Source organism: Panthera leo, chromosome B2 (assembly GCF_018350215.1).
Source record: "Panthera leo isolate Ple1 chromosome B2, P.leo_Ple1_pat1.1, whole genome shotgun sequence".
Taxonomy (NCBI): Eukaryota; Metazoa; Chordata; class Mammalia; order Carnivora; family Felidae; genus Panthera; species Panthera leo.
In genome coordinates, this window is record NC_056683.1 from 31,632,872 (window position 1) to 31,655,176 (window position 22,305).

The 22,305-nt window shown below is 38.8% G+C and overlaps 1 protein-coding gene across 2 annotated transcripts; it reads left to right on the forward strand.

Annotated features, from left to right (window-relative positions):
- The first annotated feature begins 212 nt into the window (after positions 1-212).
- On the forward strand, positions 213-5,427 carry PSMB9 (proteasome 20S subunit beta 9). 2 transcript variants are annotated; one of them, XM_042938411.1, is made up of 6 exons: positions 213-335; positions 2,177-2,244; positions 3,258-3,389; positions 4,050-4,179; positions 4,427-4,568; positions 5,123-5,427. In XM_042938411.1, exons 1-6 carry the CDS (start codon positions 306-308, stop codon positions 5,248-5,250), a joined length of 630 nt encoding a protein of 209 aa, XP_042794345.1. In that variant the 5' UTR covers positions 213-305; the 3' UTR covers positions 5,251-5,427. The 2 variants fall into 2 exon arrangements, with proteins under 2 accessions (XP_042794345.1, XP_042794346.1); XM_042938412.1 differs by having other exon boundaries at positions 225-335; positions 1,992-2,244.
- Positions 5,428-22,305: the final 16,878 nt, after the last annotated feature.

The window sequence follows — 22,305 nt, forward strand, 5'->3', positions numbered from 1 at the left end:
AGGCTCCGCCTTCTCCATCAAGCACACTCGTCCTTCCTTTCACTGCTACCTCTTGCGGACCCCACTTGTCGGGACTTTCTTTACCCCAGCCTTGGGACTTGCTTAACCCCAGGCCTTTTCGTCACTTGTCTCTGGGCAGTTCTGTCCTAAGTAGGTTAGCGCCTGGTGCGAAGCCGCACCGAAAGGACCCCGGCGCCCCCTAGCGGTCTTGGTGAGGGCGCGGGGCTATATAGGCAGAGTGCTGCCCTCGGTCCCAGGAAGAAAACCAGTGCCCCTGGAGGCAAGGAGCGCGGCGCCTCGCGGAGATGCTGCGGTCTGGCGAGGTCCACACTGGGGTAAGTAGTCTGTGCTAGAGGTTTAGCAGAGGGGTGGAGAAGGTGGCAAGACAGGGGGACCCCGAAAGCTCTGAGGTGTGAATATGGTAACTAACAGAGTGAGAAGGTAGTTTGTGGCAGCCAGTCAGTGCCTGTAGAGATGCCCTGCGATGAATACAGGGCATGTCTATTCTGAAGGGGGTCTTGAAGGGGTCCGCGAAGGACTAGGCGCGCGAGGCTGGTGGAGAAGGAGGTGCTTTGGCTCTTAGCTGGAAGTGTCGAGGGGAAGCTTCTCTGAAGCGCTTTCGCTTTCAACTCTGGACTAGAGAGAGGGGCTGGTTAAATCAAGGAAGGGGGTCGGAGAAGGTGCAGATGGATGAAGAAATGGTGCCCTGGGTGAAGTAGGAGCGCGCTTGGGAGAGGAGAATATGGGCACTGATTGAGAAGGGACAGCTCATCACACAGATCTTTGATAAACTGGCCCCTGCGTAATTCATACCCCCAGCCCTGATAATGGGGGTTCCTTGTGAGCTGGTGGTGCCCTTCACCAGCCTGATCCACGAAGGCTCCTGTTTGGCCCAGGTGCTGCTGTGCTCCCTTCCCTGGGTCGTCCCTGCCCACTCCCATCCGCCCGCCCAGGCTCAAGGCTGGCTGGCTTCTGCTCCCAAACTACTGCCACTACCCTTGGCTTGGGGGCAACTTTGTCTTAGAGAAATAACCTCTAGAACCTCTAGAATGGGGCTGCCCTTATTCAATGGCCCTCTCTTCATGGTAAGTCAATATGTCTGAAAGCACACTCAGAGCTATAGCCCTGGGGTCCAGAGTAACTTATGGGGTGATGAGAATGCACTAAAACCATTTATAAGGCAGAAAATCTCCCCTCCCTGCCTGATGAGCAGTGGGAAGTAGGAAACAGAAGTCAAAACAAGAGGTGGGAGTTAGACCTGGGTTTTAGTCCCAGTCTGCTATTAACTCTGGGTGACCTTGATAAGTCAGTTGCCTCCTCTATGATTCAGTCTCCTCGTTCGAACCAAGAATCTTTAAGGCTCTTTCCAACTCAACAGGAGTAGAAACCGTATAGCTTTATTCCTTTCACCTTCCTGAATTCTTTTCCTTAATTTCTTTTCTTGACCTGAAAAAGTCAGCTTTTCTTGACCTGAAAAACTCCCCCAACAAGCCGCCTCAACGGTACAGATCTCTTCCCCTAGCTACTGTTGACCTCTTGATCAGAAATCCTTAAATGAAAGCTTCATGTTAAATCATCTCATGTTCCTGGCTTCTTCCCTCCTTACTAATGCATGACCCTGCTAACCACTGCGGCCCTTGATGTTTTCTGCTGTTTAATAAGCTAGTTAAGGGGGATGTGGGGTAGAGAATTGTGGGCCAAAAGAAGACATGACCCTGTTTCCCAAGGTCACAGCCACTTGCTCTGTGTTGGGTCCGTACCATATCTGCACACACACACACCAAGCACACGTGGTGGAAGTAATTCACCTGTGGGGCTGCCTTGCACCACAAGTACTGGGGCGCCAGCGCTTGAAAGTGCCCCCCGAGCCAAATGTCTACCTCTGAAAACCTCATCCCACCTCTTTCTTTATAGTTGGGAAGGATTCTACTTAGGAAGGTTGGGACCTACGGATGTGATTCTTTCGACCAGGCTATGACCTTCTCTTGCAGCTAGGAGAGAAGATAGAGAAAATGGGAAGATGGAAGGGAAATCCCATATTGGGAGTCATCTTGGCCTAAATTACTGTATGACCTTGAGCCAGTCACCTCCCCTCTCTGGGAATGTTTCCTCATCTGTAATATGAGAGAATCAAGACTCTTCTTGCTCTGACATCCCATCCTCCACATCTCCGCAGACGACCATCATGGCAGTGGAGTTCGACGGAGGTGTTGTGGTGGGTTCTGACTCCCGGGTGTCTGTAGGGTAAGTACCCGTCAAGGTGAATTCTTCTGGAAGGAAGTCAATGGCTCCCAAAACAGATTTTTCTTACCCATTCATGAAGAGATTGGTAAAGTAGAACTTTGAAGAAATTGAGTTAACCTTTCAGAAAGGCCCCTATAATGAGATATATGGCAAGTGTATGGGTCCCTGAATTCATGGAGGAGAATCAGGAGCCTGAATGCTTATGTGGCCTGTCCCTACAGGAGTGGGTATATAAGAATAAGGTATGAGAAGGAGGTAGGATACAAAGATTTCAGGGTCCCTCCTTCCATCTATGTTTAGAAATAGAAAAGATGGTTCTGGGCACCTGGGTGGTTCAGTCAGCTGAGCATCTGACTCTTGATTTCAGCTCAGGTCATGATCCCAGGGTCGTGGGATCGAACCCCAAGTCCTCACTGAGTGTGAAGCCTGCTTAAGATTCTTTCTCTCCTTCTCTCTGTCTCTCTCGCCCACTCATGCTCTCCCCCACTCATGCTCTCTCTCTAAAATTAAATGAAATGAGATGAATAAAATAGAATAAAATAAAATAAAATAAAGTAGAAAGGAAAGAAAAGATGGTTCTGCCAAGCAGATATCCTAGCTTCTCATCCGGTACATGTTGAACTAATTTTGTCTCCTCCATCCTGACCAGTTTCCTCATATGCGAGATGAGTATATGGGATTAGGTCAATATTGCTTACTTTATGTCCCAAAGAACACACAACTTCCTCTAGATGGGTATAGTAAAGAAAAATTGCTTAAGCACATTATTCTTAAGGTACTATTTTTTGTTTTATTATAAACTCTAAGCCTGAAAAATAAGTCTAATTTTGATCATTACTTGCAATATTTTGTTTAATTTGAGATGATTTTTTTCCTGCTCTAATCCAAGTATTAAATTTCATGTACTCTGTGGTGGCTGTTCTCTTGTCAAATAAATTTGACAAACACTGGATGATTAACCTCAAAAATTGTGGCAACACTAACGCTGATGACTGTTGACTCCTTCCCGGCAGAAAGGCAGTGGTAAACCGAGTGTTTAACAAGCTGTCTCCACTACATCAACACATCTATTGTGCTCTCTCTGGTTCGGCTGCTGATGCCCAAGCCATGGTTGACATGGCCGCCTACCAACTGGAGCTCCATGGGTATGAAGCTTTGGGGTTCTCAGTTCACAATCACTAGAGTTCTCCCAACCAGAAAACCACTATAGTGTCCTATTCCAGGAGCACTGCAGTGAAAAGTGAAAAATTCTTGTTTGGACTCCTGTTTTTATTATCTTTGAACTGGCACTTGAATCCCAAACCTGGTTTCTGCATCTGTAAAGTGGAGGTAATTAATAATACCTATCCTATCTCACCCAATGGTTATTTTGAGAATCAAATGATCCATGTGAAAATGACTTGAAAATTGTAAATCACTATCCTAATATAAATAACGAGAAAGAAGATGATGATGTGGCCTACCATACTATCAGGCAGTTACCCTGTGAGAAGCCAAGATCACTGGTGCAGAAATAAAGCTTATCTGCTTTTATCCATAGAGGCAGGGCCGTTGCAGCCAAGAGTTATACAATTGGGGGATGGGTGGGTAGGACAAAGAGTAAAGGAGGGGAACATTGAAATCTTCTTAACAGTTGGTGGTGTGAGATTGGTCTCCCTGTACATGTGGGAGAGAAGCTGGAGTTTGAACTATTACAAGTATGGGTTTCAGATTTCAGGTGTCCCTTGGCAGGGATCATGGTAACAGCACAGGAGGGTGGAACGTCTGGAAATTATATTGACCCCTATTACTAACACTTCCTTTAGGTTGGAACTGGAAGAATGTCCGCTTGTTCTAGCTGCTGCCAACGTGGTAAGGAATATCTCTTATAAATATCGGGAGGACCTGTCTGCACATCTCATAGTAGCTGGCTGGGACCAACGTGACGGGGGCCAGGTGAGTCTTTCCCAATGTACTCCCTCCCTTGGTGTTCCCCACTACCCTAGAGAGGGAGATAGAGGTCATATGTCATTCTAGCAATGAGTTCCAAGGACACTGCTTAGATTATACTGCATAGTATAATCTCAACGGACGGGAAAAAGAGATAGTGGGGCTTCGCTGCAGAATAGAGATATCCTGACTGTCTCAGTGGCAAGGAGAGGATTGATGCTTCCATAGTCTGACCTGAGGACACCTCCCCTAGGTGTATGGAACCCTGGGAGGAATGCTGACTCGGCAGCCCTTTGCCATCGGTGGCTCTGGCAGCACCTATATCTACGGTTATGTGGATGCGGCATATAAACCAGGCATGTCCCCTGAGGAGTGCAGGTGTTTCACCACCAAAGGTAACTAACCAAGTGGAAGGGTGCCTGGGGAGGGTTTTCAAACACAGGAAGGAAGTTAAGAGTAAGGAACACAATGAGGAATACATGAGTGACCATTTAATGTCCAAACTGGAACACTTTTGAGAGTGAAAGAATGCAGGACAATGCTACACTAGATGGGACTTCAGAACAAAGGCATAAGTCTGACTGTTTTTTTGAGTACCCCATATTAAAATATACAGTTACTCTAAGAATCACTGGTGTGCTAGAGTGGGCTTGGGCTAGCTCATGAGAGTCAATTGTTAAATATTCAAGGATTCATAAGCTGCTTATTTAGCTATTCATAACTTGAAATCTTTTGTGGTGAGAGTTTTGAGACCACCAACACCAGGAGATGTTACATATAAAGGCTTTATTTTTTTAAGTTGGTTTACCAGCACACCACTTGATATGTGTCCCTGGGAGATGGGTTTTGAGGTCTGAAAGTGGTAGTAAGCTTATAGACAGGACGGGAAGGAAAAGATTTCTGAGGCTGTCATTCTCTTTCCCTCTCTCCAACCTGAAACCCTCTGCAGCTATCGCTCTGGCCATGAACCGGGATGGCTCTAGTGGGGGTGTCATCTACCTGGCCACTATCACAGCTGCTGGTGTGGACCATCAAGTAATTTTGGGTAATGAGCTGCCGAAATTCTATGACAAGTGAATCTTCCTCAGACCTCCTTTCCTTATTTTGTAATAAACTGTCTGGGACCAGAACCTGGTATGGTCAATGGAAAATGGGTGCTCAAGGAGATGAAGGTTAGGGGAGGGGGCTTCTTCCCTCCCAGAAGTTAGATACCCTTTCTTAATGTGTTCATTCACATTAAAGATCAATACATGACAATTGCTTAAAATTGAATGATTCGTGAGTCTCAAAGAACAATAACAGCCATCAAAACACTGAGCAAGGTATTCGCTAAATGCTTATAAACTTTATCTCTTATAACCCAAACAAAAGAACGTACATGGATTAGACTACTACTTCCATTTACAGACAGATGAAGGCTTAGAAAAGGTTATTCCCTTAACCAAAGTCAAAGCAAATTCAAAAGCAGAAATCTGGAATTTAGTTCTTTTTTTTTACCGTACGCCCTTCCTCTCCCACTATATGAAACTTTCCATTCCCTCAAGCATCGTATATCATGTCTTCCTTGAAATCTGCAACAGTTACCAGCACAGTAGTTGACACTTAAGAAGTTATTACCAGATGCCTGAGTAACTGTTGTTAAACAGGCCGACTTACAGCCCAATCTTTGCCATGCACTTACCAAGTGACAGGACAAGTTATTCCCCTTCTGTGAGCCCTCACTTCCTCTTCTGTCAGGTAAAGATGTTGAGCTACTTATAAGGTGGGATATGGCTTGGATATCCAATGTCATTTTGCTAATAAGTGAGCAGTTAAGAGATATATTTAACAGAAATCATAGTAGGCTACCCAGGAAGCTGCTGTCTGCTTTTCTTTCTGGATCTCGGGCTTAACATATAAATTCAAAGTACCCTAAAACAAGCCTATGCCCTCGGGAGTATGTGTTTCATTTGGAGGAGAAAAAAAAATCTAAAATTGTAGAGACTTGAGTTCTTTCTAGCCATGATATTTAATTTATTCTGAAGTTTAAAGTAATAGCTTAAGAACCTATCTCTCCCACTAATCATAACTAGAAACTCTGGAAAGCAGACAAAAAGCAAGTGCGGAAGGACTCTGAACAGTAGACAAAAGCAGGTGGGCTATGAGGAGAGCCCAAACTTGGAGAGGAACGCTCCCCATGGGTAGTTTTGGATTTGTCTCCCTCTTTCATCTCCCAGCTTTGTCCTGAAGTCAGGCCTCGGGTGCAAAGCCGCAGTGCCCTAAATTGCCTAGAGAAACATCATTGTTCTGGCTGGAGGAATGGAGGAACCGGGAAAAAGGAACCCTGTGTAGGGGGGAGAGTGCAGGGAGGTTCCCACATGAGGGAGCTGGCTGGAGAAGGGGATTCCTTGAGTCTAGGTTGGAACTCTCACGAGTACCGAGTGACCCTGAGATACACAAACGTGAGGCACAGCACGGACTTTTTGAGAGCTGAACTAAGATTTAAGCCTTTTAAAATTAGAAAGCTGTCTTTTTCTTTATTGGCCAATGAATTGTGTCTTGTGTCCCTCATTCCAAAAAGGACTTGTAGCAGTTCACAGAGACAAACACAACTGAAAAAGGGGAAGGAAGAGAAGAAACTGGGGCAGAGAGAAAATAAAGCTAGGAAATAAGTAAAGCCAGGGGATCAAACTAAAATACAAAATGAACATCTTCTGTTAAGATTCTCAGGATCCACATAACAGTAAAAACATATGGTATTTGTCTTTCTCTGTATGACTTATTTCACTTAGCATAACACTGTCCAGTTCCATGGGGGAGGGGAAGAAAAAAAAAAAGAGGTTAGACTCTGAGGGAGAGAGCCAAAGCATAAGAGACTCTTAAAAACTGAGAACAAACTGAGGGTTGATGGGGGGTGGGAGGGAGGGGAGAGTGGGTGATGGGTAGTGAGGAGGGCACCTTTTGGGATGAGCACTGGGTGTTGTATGGAAACCAATTTGACAATAAATTTCATATTAAAAAAATGAACATCAAAAAGAAAAGAAAAGAAATGGAGTACTGGATTTGTCTTATACTGGCAAACAAGAGCAAATTGTAAAATATTCAGAAATTGTGAAAGACAATTGCTAACCATGGGTATCTTAACATTGGCCATGATTGGAAGTATTTATTCTACAGAAACCAGGAATGTTACATGTCAGAATTTTTTTCCCCAGAGAGCCAGTTTAACAGGGCATATATTTATCAACCAGCTACAGATGGGTAAAAAACAATTGGCTCTGAGCTACAAGGTAGTGAAAACAAAGAAGGAAAGGAAATCAGGTATGAGGTTCAAAAGATTCATATAAAAGCTACAGCACTTGGGGCACCTGGGTGGCTCAGTCGGTTGAGTGTCCAACTTCGGCTCAGGTCATGATCTCGCAGTCTGTGAGTTTGAGTCCCGCATCGGACTCTGTGCAGACAGCCTGGAGCCTGTTTCTGATTCTGTGTCTCCCTCTATCTCTGCCCCTCCCCTGCTCATGCTCTGTCTCTCTGTCTCTCTCTCTTGTCAAAAATAAATAAACCTTTTTTTAATGTAAAAAAATAATAAAAGGTACAGCGCAGGGAATATAATTAATGATATTGTAATAGTGTTGTGTGGTGACAGATGGCAGCTACAACTTGTGTTGGACATAGCATAACATAAACTTGTGGGATCACTATGTTATACACCTGAAACTAATATAACATTATGTGTCAACCATACTTCAATTTTTAAAAATTAACTAAAAAGAAACCATCCAACAAAAACAACTCTATATGCATGAATAAATTTTCAAGTCACATAGAGGATTTGCAAAAACAGGATATGCATGATACCCTAAAGGAAACTACAGTAGATTCCAAAGTATCAGTATCTTTGAAAAAAGCTACATTTTATAGCCATATTATACTAAAAGTAGAACTTGATAACAAAAGGATACCTAAAATTCTCACAGTTTGCAAACTAAGAAAGTATTCATGAATAACGTGGATTTAAAAGGCAGTCATGGGGTGCCTGGGTGGCTCAGCCAGTTAAGTGTCTGACTTTGGCTCGGGTCATGATCTCACAGCCCATGAGTTCAAGCCCCACTTCGGGCTCTGTGCTGACCATGCAGAGCCTAGAGCCTGCTTCACATTCTGTGTCTGCCCGTCCTCCACTCACACTCTGTCTCTCAAAAATAAATAAGTGTTAAAAAATAACAATAATAGTAAATGATAAATGGCAACGACATTTTAAAAAATAAAAGGCAGTCATGAGAGAAAATAACACGTTTAGAACTAGGTGGTAAAAATGTTGCATATCAAATTTTATGAGATGCAGTTAAAGCAGTACTCAGAATTTTACAGCTTCAAATACATTTATTACAACAAGAAAAGTTAAATATAAATGGCCTAAAATTTCTCCAAAATTTTGAAAAAGAGTGATTGAATAAACTTAAAGCAATAAGAAGGAAGGAAATTATAAAGATAAGAATAGAAAGCAATTTAATAGAGGACAAAAACTATGTAGTAAAAATTCACAAAACCGAAAGCTCCTTCTTAAAAAAATATTTGTAAGATACTCAAATTTAGAACAAGACTGATGATGAATAAAGGGGAGAGAAAATGAAGAAACAAAATACGGAATGAAAAGGGGAGAATAGCCTACAAATATTACAGATATGAAACTTAATAAAGGGTAAAATTATCAAATCGAAAATTGAAAAATTTCGATGAGACAGATAGCTCCTAGAAAAATTTAAACTAATGCAATTTGTACAAGAAATAAAAATTTGAGAATACCAATAAATATTGAAGAAATGAAAAAAGTTGCTAATAGCATCTGATAAAAATAATTTTTTTAAATGCCCACATGGTTTCACAGGTGAGTTCCATCAAACATTCAAAGAGTATACAACTCCTATCATATGTGCTTTTTTCCAGAAAATAGAAAAAAGATTAAAGCTGTTCAGCTAATTTTATTAGGCTAGCATAATCTTGATTTCAAAATGAGGTATGGGGAGGGCGCCTGGGTGGCTGAGTTGGTTAAGTGTCCTACTCTTGATTTCTGCTTGGGTCATGATCTCACTTGATTTCGGCTCAGGTCATAATCTCATGGTTAGTGGGTTTGAGCCCCACGTCAGGTTCTGCACTGACAGCACAGAGCCTGCTTGGGATTCTCTCTCCCTCTCTCTCTGCCTCTCTCTCTCTCAAAATAAATAAATAAACATTTTTAAAAGAGGCGGGCGGGGGGGGGGGCGCCTGGGTGGCTCAGTCGGTTAAGCGTCCGACTTCGGCTCAGGTCACGATCTCGCGGTCCGTGAGTTCGAGCCCCGCGTCAGGCTCTGGGCTGATGGCTCAGAGCCTGGAGCCTGCTTCCGTTTCTGTGTCTCCCTCTCTCTCTGCCCCTCCCCCGTTCATGCTCTGTCTCTCTCTGTCTCAAAAATAAATAAACGTTAAAAAAAAAAATTAAAAAAAAAAAAAAAAAAAGAGGCGGGGGAACAAAAAAGGTAATAGAATGAACTGTTAAGCACAAAGCAACTCACTTTGAATAAAGAATATATACACACAAAACAATACACATTTTTCAATACATATAACCAAAAGATATATACAAAACACAGGAGAAGGGTTGCCTTTGGTGAAGGGAAAGAAACTGGAATTTGGGAAACGTGCATCAAAAGAAATAAATAGTAACAAACATAGAGAAGATTTTGTATGGACCAGTGATGACCATGTGCCACGAACTGAGGAATATAATTCTAATATTTGTGTGTAAGATTTTTTTAAAATTAATGACTCAAAGAAAATCATAGCTCTGAGAGCAATTTATTCTATATTTCCATGACAAATATTCGATAATTCCCTATTTTTTCCATCTAATTAAATACAGGGAATATAGTTAAAGTGTTCAGTTGAGGATCAGGATTTAGACAGGGGAGATAGAAATTAAAAAAGCTTAGATTCCTCTCTACATTTACAGCATCTCTTTCCAATTAATTATCTCCAGTAATATGTATTTTTTATTCTAAGTATTTTAGAATCTAATAAACATCCTCTTTTTTATATAATGAGCCAGAATATATGGATTATCTTTGGTCCTCTTTACCAAATTCTTAACTCTGCTGGTTATGGGCATACATTGTAAGAAGAAAACTGTCTTAATTCCATTGACCTTATTCAGAAGCATTGGAAATTGGTTCAACAATATTCAACTTTACCCAACAATGTTTATGACAGAGTTGTATGTGGAGTATAGGTATGTGTAATACAGACTATATGCTCTCAAAAACTCAGAGATGAAGTACAGATATTCAATGTTTATCTAAACTGTGTTGGCAGGGAAGAGAGTGGATTTCTCTGGGAAGTGCTTTCTCTAGGAAATGTAATAGTCAGAGTCCTCTGGGTACCTGGGTACCATATCTGGGTACCATAGCCTAACCCAATTGACACAAAATCAGCCATCACATGGCTCAAGGTGCAACTTTGAGATAAATGTGGTGGGAATGTTGAGGAAGGAAATGGACTAGGTGCTAACCCATTAGGACAGATGAAAGATCACTGAAGTGTCAGACTGACCTCACATCCCAGGTAACATGCAAACAGGTTTTAGATTAAGTTAGGTATCAAACAAATACTGAGTGATTTCATTGAGGATTTTTTGTCCCTACCTTTATGGGCTAGCTGCCTTAGACTGCCTTAGAGAGCATACATAGAAAAAAGAACAAATTAAAAGCTTTTCATCCAAACTCAAGACATGAATGAGAAATTCTAAAAACCGCTGTAGCAGTTTTAAAGGATACCTTTTCTTCTGTACCCTAGCACAGATGTAGATGAGGGTCATAGAGCCATTAATTGTATAACCCCACAGTGTCTCTTATGCTAAGGTAAGGCCACTGGTTGGGAAGATTCGGGCCCTGAGATATGACATGGTGATATATGAACAGACACAGGGAAGTCAGACAACTGTGAATCCTCAATCTCCCAAACATCTTTGCTGGAAGAAGCAGACCCATCGCATTAGTTATTTATTACCCTGTCATACCCACTCTATTGGTTATCTATTGCTGTGTAACAAATGGCACCAAAATTTAGCAGCTTAAAATAATAAACATTTACTTTGGGGCATTATTGGGACAATAGGAGACATTTGAATATGGACTGTGTATTTGATAATATTGTATCAATTTTAAGTGTCTTGGGGGTGATGCTGGTGGTATTGTGGTTATGTAGGAGAAATATCCTTGTTCTTGAAACACACATGCCAAACTATTGATGGATGCATTGTCATAACGTCCACAGATTATTCTCAAATGGTTTAACAAAATAGTTCCTCAATGGTAAATAGATAAATAAAATGTACTATATTCACACAATGGAATCCTATATAAGAAATCCATATGAATAAACTAATAATTCAATAGCATGGATAAATCTGATAGAAACAATATTGAGTGAAGAAGGCAGACACACAAAAAATATATACAAGTATCTTTCAGTTATATATTGCTGTGTAGCAAACCACCCCTAAATTTCATGACTTAAAACAAAACCAATCATTTTATTATCTCCTGAGAGTCTGTAGGTTAACTGGGCTTTAAGAGGTACTGATGTAGCCCATGAACCAAAGCATTTATTCATGGCAGATCCTCCACACAGCATCTCACATTCCATATATGGACAACAGTTATGTTTTCTGGCTGACTATGGGGTTCCACAATCCTTAGAATACTCTAAAACTTGCCCTGCATTATGAGTCCTGCCTCCCCAGAGTAGAAATCAGAAAACTCAATTCCCTAGGCCATCTTTAAAGCTAGGGCACCAATCAAATTCATCCACCTGTGACTTCAGTTCAACACCGAGCAACAGAAGAAAATGGAGGTCCACTCTGCACTTATTTCACTAACAAAGGTGACAGAAGAAGTAACTGGCTTTTGGGGAAGCAGTGGTTAAAAAAAAAGAAGTTCCTGGAACAGAAGTGGTTGAGGAGGTGTCTTCAATACCAATTGTGGTAAAGTCCCGTTCCTAACAACAGAGGAAAAAGCAAGCTTTAGAAGAAGTGGGACAGCAGCAGTGATACAGTTTATCAGACATATTCTGTGTCTGGGTGGGGGAAGGGGTGCGGGGGGGGGGGGTGTCTTGTCCTGTTTATAATGAGCCTTCCATCTGTTGTCTCCACATTTCTACTCTAAAACCCTAAGTCTGAGAGAAATGTATTTTTTGGACTTTTTGAAGTCTTCTCAAACTCATTAATGAAGGACCCAGGAAGAATAAAAGAGACTTGATTCAAAGACAAAAAAAAGGGGGTGGGGGTGAGAGAGAGATTTGCAAAACCAAGATGAATGTAGTCAGGAAAAATTGCTGTTAGAGATTCAAAATGATTAATGTACAACAGAGCAACAAAATCACAACCTTGACATATCTTCTTTACCAGAGAAAAAGCAAAGCCATCATACCTTATCAGCTTTCTACAGATTAATCTCTAATAGTACAAGGCTGGCTGGGTTCTTTTTAGTCAAGTTACAATCCCTAACACACCCAGATTGTGATCAGGCAGAATTATGAGAAAGTATTCAAGTATGAGAGTGAATAATCAAGCAAGCAAAATTTTTGCCTTATTTCTAATTTTTAGAGCAGTTTTTCCTGTATAAATAAGATTTTTCAGAACATTTTCAGTAATGTTCTAATTCAGTATCATTAGATGGACAGTCTCTTTTATTCAACCAGTTTAGATTTCAGACATAAAGACTTCCTCGTTGCGTGTTTGACAAAGGCAAGGTCTTATTATTTATTTTTACTGAAGTATAGTTGACACACAATATTATATTAGTTTCAGATGTACAACATAGTAATTTGACATTTATATACATTAAAAAATGGCTATCACAATAAGTCCTATTATCATATGTCACCATGTGTAGTTATTACAATATTATTGACTATATTCCCTATGTTGTACTTTACTTCCCTGTGATTTATTATAACTGGAATTTGTACTGTTTAATCTCCTTCACCTATTTAACTCATCCTCCCACTCTCCTCCTCTCTGGCAACCACCAGTTTGTTCTCTGTGTTTATAAATCTATTTCTGTTTTGTTTTGTTTTGTTTGTTTTGTTTGTTCATTTTGTTTTGTTTTTTAGATTCTACATATAAGTGAGATCATACAGTATTTGTATTTCTGATTTATTTCACTTATTTTACCCTCTAGGTTTATCCATGTTGTCTCAAATGGCAAGATTTCTTTCTTTTTATGATTGACTAATATTCCTCTGTGTGTGTGTGTGTGTGTGTGTGTGTGTGTAGACCATGTCTTCTTGACCCATTCATCTATTGATAGACACTTAGGTTGCTTTCATGTTATATCTTGGCTGTCATAAATAATGCGGCAATAACTATAGGGTGCATTTTTTTTTTCAAATTAATGTTTTTGTTTTCTTTAGGTGAGTACCCAGAAGTGGAATTGCGTGTATGGTACTTCTATTTTTAATGTTTTGAGGAACTTCAAATTATAGGATTATTTGTTCTTGTTCTGTGAAAAATGCCATTGGTGTTTTGGTAGAGATTACATTGAATCTCTATATTGCTTTGGGTAGTACAGACATTTCAACAATATTAATTCTTCCAATCCATGAGCACAGCATATCTTTCCATTTATATCTATCATTTTCAGTTTCTTTCATCAATGTTTTATAATTTTCAGAGTACAAGTCTCACCTTCTTGGTTAAGTTTATTCTTATGTATTTTATTCTTTTTGATACAATTGCAAAAGGAATTGTTTTCTTAATTTCTTTCTGATAGTTTGTTATTATGATATAAAAATATAACCAATTTCTGCATATTAATTTTGTATCCTACAACTTTACTGAATTCATTTGTTCTTCTAAAATTTTCTGGTGGAGTCTTCTCCCCTTTCATTTCTGATTTCATTTATTTTCCACCCCGCATCTTTCTCTCTCTCTTTTTTTTAATGAATCTGGCTAAAAGTTTATGAATTTTGTTTATCTTTTCAAAAACCAGATCTTGGTTTCATTGACCTTTTCTATTGAGTTTTTGGTCTCTTTTACATTTATTAAGTTCATTATAATCTTTATTATTGCCTTCCTTCTACTGGCTTTAAGATTTGTTTGTTCTTTTTCTAGCTCCTTTAGTTGTAAGGTTAGGTTGTTCATTTGAGATTTGTCTTGTTTATTGAGGGAGGCCTGTGTTGCTATAAACTTTCCTCTTAGAAACTGCCTGTGCTATGTCCTGAAGATTTTGGACTATTGTGTTTTCATTTTTATTTGTCTCCATTTATTTTTTATTTACTCTTTGATTTTTTTAGAATGACCCATTGGTTGATTAGTAGCATTTCTGTTTAGCCTCCATGTGTTTGTGCTTTTTCAAGGTTTTTCTGTGTACTAAAGCAGTCCTATAATTCCAGTGCTTAAACCCGTAAGTTTGTTCTCTCATTCTAATATCTGCAATATCAAGAATCAACAATACTTAATAGAGTCATTTCCAATGAGCTTCTGAGATTGTTTTCTATTATTTCTGCCAGAAGACAAAAAAAATTCTTTTTAATGTTTATTTTTGAGAGAGAGACAGAGTGCGATGAGGAAAGGACAGAGAGAGAGAGACACAGAATCCAAAGCAGGCTCCTGGCTCTGAGTTGTCAGCACAGGACCCGACATGGGCTTGAACTCATGAGCCATGAGATCATGACCTGAACCAAAGTCAGATGCTTAACTGACTGAGCCACTCAGGTGCCCAAGACCAAAAATTTTAAGTTTTTATTTAAATTCCAGTTCGTTAATACACAGTGTAATATTAGTCAGGTGTACAGTTCAGTGATTCCATACTTCCATACAACACCCAGTGCTTATCACAAGTGCACTCCTTAATCCTCATCACCTATTTCACCCATTTCCCCCACTCACTTCCCCTCTGGTAACCATCATCAGTTTGTTCTCTATAGTTAAGAGTCTGCTTCTTGGTTTGCCTCTCTCTTTTTTTTCCCCCTATGATCATTTGTTTTGTTTCTTAAATTCCACACGTGAGTGAAATCATATGGTATTTGTCTTTCTCTAACTGACTTATTTCACTTAGCCTAATACTTTGTAGCTCCATCCACACCATTGCAAATGGCAAGATTTCCATTTGTATATATAATAATAATATTCCATTATATATATATGTATATATATACATACATATACATATATGTACATGTATATATATACATATATATACATATATATATATATATATATATATATATATATATATATATATATAGTACATCTTCTTTATCCATTCATCAGTCTATGCACATTTGGGCTGTTTCCATAATTTGGCTATTTTAGATAATGCTGCTATAAACATCAGGGTGCATGTATCCCATTGAATCAGTATTTTTGTATTCTTTGTTAAATACCTAGTAGTGCAATTGCTGGATCGTAGGGCCTGGTTTGTTTTGTTTGTTTGGTTTTGGTTTTTTGTTTGGTTTGGTTTGGTTTTGTTTGGTTTTTGTTTTTATTATTCTTTTTTTTTTTTTTTTTTTTTACTTAAATTCAAGTTAGTTAACATACAGTGTAGCATTGGTTTCAGGAGTAGAATTTAGTGATTCATCACTCACATATTACACCCAATGTTCATCCCAACAAGTGCCTTCTTTAATGCCCATCACCCATTTAGCCAATTCTCCATCCATCTCCCCTCCAGCAACACAGTTTGTTCTCTATACTTAAGAGTCTCACACGGTTTGCCTCCCTCTCTGTTTTTATCTTATTTTATTTTTCCTTACTTTTCTCTGTGTTCATCTGTTATGTTTCTTAAATCCCACATGTGAATGAAATCACATGATATTTGTCTTTCTCTGACAGATTTATTTACTTAGTATAATACCCTCTAGTTCCATCCACATTGTTGCAAATGGCGAGATTTTATTCTTTGTGTTCGCTGAGTAATATTCCGGTGTGTGTGTGTGTGTGTGTGTGTGTGTGTGTGTGTGTGTGTGTCTGTGTCTGTGTTAACCACATCTTTCTTATCCATTCGTCGATTGATAGATGTTTGGGGCTCTTTACATAATTTGGCTATTGTTGATAACACTGCTATAAACATTGGGGTGCATGTGGACCTTTGAGTCAGCATTCTTGTAACCTTTGGATAAATACCTAGTAGTACAATTGCTGGATCCCAGGGTAGTTCTGTCTTTAACTTTTTTTTAAATTTTTTTAAATGTTTTATCTATTTTTAAGACAGAGAGAGACAGAGCATGAGTGGGGATGGGGCAGAGAGAGAGGGAGACACAGAATCTGAAACCGGCTCCAGGCTCTGAGCTGTCAGCACAGAGCCCGACACGGGGTTCGAACTCACAAACTGTGAGATCATGACCTGGGCTGCAGTCAGAGGCTCAACCGACTGAGCCACCTGGATGCCCCTGTCTTTAACTTTTTGAGGAAACTCCATACTGTTTTCCAGAGTGGCTGCACCAGTTTGCATTCCCACCAAAAGTGCAAGAGTGTTTCCCTTTCTCTGCATCTTTGTCAATACCTGTTGTTTCTTATGTTAATTTTAGCCATTCTGACCAGTGTGAAGTGATATCTCATTGTAGTTTTGATTTGCATGTCCCTGATGATTAGTGATGTCAAACATCTTTTCATGCATCTTTTGGTCATCTGTTGGTCTTCTTTGGAAAAATATCTATTCTTATCTTCTGCCCTTTTTTTAGTTGGATTATTTGTTTTGAGGGTGTTAAGTTTGATATGCTCTTTATAGATTTTGGACACTCACCCTTTATTAGATATGTCATTTGCAAATATCTTCTTCCATTCCATAAACTGCCTTTTCGTTTTGTTGATTGCTTCTTTTGCTGTGCAAAAGCCTTTTATTTTGATGTAGTCCCAATAGTTTTTCTTTTGTTTCCTTTGCCTCAGGAGATATATCAAATAAAAGTTACTATAGCCAATGTCAAAGAGGTTCTCCTCTGTGTTCTGCTCTATTATTTTAATGGTTTCCTTTCTCACTTTTAGGTTTTTAATCCATTTTGAATTTATTTTTGTGTGTGGTATAAGAAAAGTAGTCCAGTTTCATTCTTTTGCATGTTGCTGTCCAGTTTTCCCAACACAATTTGTTGAAGAGACTTTTTTTTCCATTGGATATTCTTTCCTGCTTTGTCAAAGATTAATTGACCACATAGTGGTGGGTTCATTTCTGGGTTTTCTATTCTGCTCCATTCATTTATGTGTTGATTTTTGTGCCAGTACCATACTATCTTTATCACTATAGCTTTGTAATATAACTTGAAGTCCAGAATTGTGACTTTAGCTTTGCTTTCCTGTTTCAAGGTTACTTTGGCTATTCAGCATCTTTTGTTCTAGCTTTGTGAAAAATGCTGTTGGTATTTTGATAGGGATTGCATTAAATGTGTAGAATCCTTTGGGGAATGTAGACATTTTAACAATATTTGCTCTTCCAATCCATGAGCATGGAATGTCTTTCCATTTCTTTGTGCCATCTTCAGTTTCTTTCATCAGTATTTTATAGTTTGGAGAATATAGGTATTTCACCTTTTTGGATAGGTTTATTCCTAGATATCTTGTTATTTTTGGTGCAGTTGTAAATAGGATTGTTTTCTTAATTTCTCTTTCTGCTGTTTCATTATTGGTGAATAGAAATGCAACAGATTTCTGTACATTAATTTTGTATCCTGCAACTTCACTGAATTTTTTTCTTAGTTCTAGCAGTTTTTTAGTGGAGTCTTTGGGTTTTCTATATAGAGTATCATGTCATTTACACATAGTGAAAATTTTATTTCTTCCTTGCCAATTTGAATGTCTTTATTTCTTTTTGTTGTCTGATTGCTGTGGTTAGGATTTCCAATACCATATTAAATAACAGTGATGAGAGTGGATATCCATGTGTTGTTACTGACTCTAAAGGAAAAATTCTCAGTTCCCCATCAAGGATGATATTTGCTGTGGGTTTTCCATATATGTTCTTTGTTATGTTGAGGTATGTTCCCTCTAACTCTGCTTTGTTGAGGACTTTTTTTTTTTTATCATGAATGGATGTTTTATTTTGTCAAATACTTTTTCTGCATCTATTTCAAGAATCATATGGTTCTTCTTACCCTTTCTTTTATTAATGTGGTGTATCACATTGATTGATTTGCCAATATTGAACCACCTTTGCAGCCCAGGAATTACTCCCACCTGATTGTGGTAAATGATTATTTTCACGTACTGTTGGATTCAGTTTGCTAGTATGTTACTGAGAAGTTTTGCATCCAGTTCATCAGGAATATCGGCCTATAATTCTCTTTTTCAGTGGAGTCTTTATCTGGTTTTGGTATCAGGATAATGTTGGCCTCATAAAATGAACTTGGAAATTTTCCTTCCTTTTCTGTTTTTTGGAATAGTTTGAGATGAATAGGTATTAGCTCTTCTTCAAAGGTTTGGTAGAATTCTGTGAAGCCGTCTGGCCCTGGACTTTTGTTTGTTGGGAGATTTTTTATTACTGATTCAATTTCTTTCTTGCTTATCAGTCTTTTCAAGTGTTCTATTTCTTCCTGTTTCACTTTTGGTAGTTTATATGTTTCTAGGAATTTATCCATTTCTTCCAGGTTGTCCAATTTGTTGGCACACAGTGTTTCATAATATTCTTTTATACTTGTTTGTATTTCTGTGGTGTTGGTTGTTATTTATCCTCTCTTACTTGTGATTTTATTTATTTGGGTCATTTATCTTTTCCCTTTGAGAAGTCTGGCTAGGGGGTTATTAATTTTATTAATTCTTTCAAAGAACCAGCACCTGGTTTCATTGATGTGTTCTAGTTTTTGTTAGTTTCTATATCATTTATTTCTGCTCTAATCTTTATTATGCCCTTCCTTCCACTGGCTTTAGACTTAGTTTGTTGTTCTTTTCTAGCTTCTTTAAGTGTAAGATTAGGTTGTTTACTTGAGACTTTTCTTGCTTCTTGAGGTAGGCCTGTATTGCTATATAGTTCCCTCTTAGGATCACCTTTGCTCATTGCAAAAGTTTGGGCCATTTTGTTTTCATTTTCATTTGTTTCCATATTTTTTTTTCTTCTTTGATTTTCTGGCTGACCCATTCATTGTTTAGTATCATGTTGTTTGACCTCTATGTATTTGTGGTCTTTCCAATTTTTTTCTTATGGTCGACTTCAAGTTACATAGCATTATGGTGAGAAACTATGCATGGTATGATCTCAATCTTTTTGTACTTTTTGAGGCCTGATTTGTGACCTGGTATGTAATCTATTCTGGAGAATGTCCCATGTGCACTTGAAAAGAATTTGTATTCTGCTGTTTTAGGATGAAATGTTCTGAGTATATAAGTCCATTTTGTCCAGTATGTCATTCAAAGCTATTGCTTCCTTGTTGGTTTTCTGCTTAGGTGATCTCTCCATTGATGTAAGTGGGGTATTAAAGTCTCCCCCTACTATTATTGTATTATTATCAATTAGTTCCCTTATGTTTGTAATTATCTTATATATTTGGATGTTTCAATGTTGGGTATATAAATATTTACAATTGTTAGGTTTTCTTGTTAGATTGTCCCTTTTATTATGATATAGTGCCCTTCTTTATCTCCTGTTACCATCTTTGTTTTAAAATCTAGTTAGTCCTGGGGCACCTCGGTGGCTCAGTGGATTGAGCATCTGACTCTTTTTTTTTTCTAACTTTATTTATTTGTTTTGAGAGAAAGGGAAAGCACACATGTGACCAGGAGAGGGCCAGAGACAGAGAGAGAGAAACCCAAGCAGGCTCTGCACTGAACTCACAAACCATGAGATCATAACCTGAGCCAAAATCAAGAGTCAGACTCTTTTTTTAAATGAAATTTATTGTCAAATTGGTTTCCATACAACGCCCAGTGCTCATCCCAACAGGTGCCCTCTTCAATGCCCATCACCCACTTTCCCCTCACCCCCACCCCCTATCAACCCTCAGTTTATTCTCAGTATTTAAGAGTCTCTTATGGCTTACCTTCTTCCCTCTCTGTAACTTTTTCCCCCCTTTTCCTCCCCCCCGGTCTTCTGTTGAGTTTCTCAGGATCCACATATGAGTGAAAACATATGGTATCTTTCTCTGCCTGACTTATTTCACTTCGCATAACACTCTTCAGTTCCATCCAAGTTGCTACAAAGGGCCATATTTCATTCTTTCTCATTGCCAAGTAGTATTCCATTGTATATATAAACCACAATTTCTTTATCCATTCATCAGTTGATGGACATTTAGGCTCTTTCCATAATTTGGCTATTGTTAAAAGTGTTTATAAACATTGGGGTACAAGTGCCCCTATGCATCAGCACTCCTGTATCCCTTGGGTAAATTCCTAGCAGTGCTATTCCTAGGTAGATCTATTTTTAATTTTTTGAGGAAACTCCACACTGTTTTCCAAAGTGGGTGCACCAGTTTGCATTCCCACCAACAGTGCAAAAGGGTTCCCATTTCTCCACATACTCGCCAGCATCTATAGTCTCCTGATTTGTTCATTTTAGCCACTCTGACCAGTGTGAGATGGTATCTCAGTGTGGTTTTGAATTGTATTTCCTTGATAAGGAGTGACATTGAACATCTTTTCATGTGTCTGTTGACTGTCTGGATGTCTTCTTTAGAAAAGTGTCTATTCATGTCTTCTTCCCATTTCTCCACTGAATTACTTGTTTTTCGGATGTGGAGTTTGATTAGTTCTTTATAGATTTTGGATACTAGCCCTTTGTCCGATATGTCATTTGCAAATATCTTTTCCCATTCTGTCGGTTGCCTTTTAGTTTTGTTGATTGTTTCCTTTGTAGTGCAGAAGCTTTTTTTCTTCATGAGGTCCCAATAGCTCATTTTTGCTTTTAATTCCCTTGCCTTTGGAGATATGTCAAGTAAGAAATTGCTGTGGCTGAGGTCTGAGAGGTTTTTTCCTGATTTCTCCTCTAGAGTTTTGATGGTTTTCTGTCTCACATTCAGGTCCTTCATCCATTTTGAGTTTATTTTTGTGAGTGGTGTAAGAAAGTGGTCTAGTTTCATTCTTCTGCATGTTGCTGTCCAGTTCTCCCAGCACCATTTGTTAAAGAGACTGTCTTTTTTACATTGGATACTCTTTCCTGCTTTGTCAAAGATTAGTTGGCCATACATTTGTGGTTCTAATTCTGTAGTCTCTGTTCTAATCCATTGGTCTATGTGTTTGTTTGTTTGTTTGTTTTTAAATTTACATCCAAATTAGGTAACATATAGTGCAACAATGATTTCAGGAGTAGATTCCTTAATGCACCTTACCCATTTATCCCATCCCCTTTCCCACAACCCCTCCAGTAACCCTCTGTTTGTTCTCCACATTTAAGAGTCTCTTATGTTTTGTCCCCCTCCCTGTTTTTATATTATTTTTGCTTCCCTTCCCTTATGTTCATCTGTTTTGTCTCTTAAAGTCCTCATATGAGTGAAGTCACATGATATTTGTCTTTCTCTGACTAATTTTGCTTAGCATAATACCCTCTAGTTCCATCCACGTAGTTGCAAATGGCAAGATTTCATTTTTTTTATTGCTGAGTAATACTCCATTGTGTGTATGTATATATGTGTGTGTGTGTATATATATGTATACACACACACACATATATATACATATATATACATATATACATATATATCACATATATATGTGTGTGTGTATATATATATATATATATATATATATATATATATGTATATATATATCACATCTTCTTTATCCATTTATCCATTGATGGACATTTGGGCTCTTTCCATACTTTGGCTATTGTTGATAGTGCTGCTGTAAACTTTGGGGTGCATGTGCCCCTTCAAAACAGCATACCTGTATCCCTTGGATAAATACCCAGTAGTGCAATTGGTGGGTCATAGGGTGGTTCTATTTTTAATTTTTTGAGTAACTTTCATACTGTTTTCCAGAGTGGCTGCACCAGTTTGCATTCCCACCAGCAGTGCAAAAGAGATCCTCTTTCTCCACATCTTCACCAACATCTGTTGTTAGCTGAGTTGTTAATGTTAGCCATTCTGACAGGTGTGAGATGATATCTCATTGTGGTTTTGATTTGCATTTCTCTGATGATGAGTGATGATGAGCATTTTTTTCATGTGTCAGTTGGCCATCTGGAGGATGGCGTTTATTATTGG

What these genes read in the sequence shown, in the direction of transcription:
- PSMB9 (XM_042938411.1), top strand. Translation starts at nt 306, where the DNA reads ATGCTGCGGTCTGGCGAGGTCCACACTGGG. An exon ending in ACCAACGTGACGGGGGCCAG is followed by an intron (nt 4,180 to 4,426) that starts GTGAGTCTTTCC and finishes CACCTCCCCTAG; the next exon opens with GTGTATGGAACCCTGGGAGG. An exon ending in CAGGTGTTTCACCACCAAAG is followed by an intron (nt 4,569 to 5,122) that starts GTAACTAACCAA and finishes AACCCTCTGCAG; the next exon opens with CTATCGCTCTGGCCATGAAC.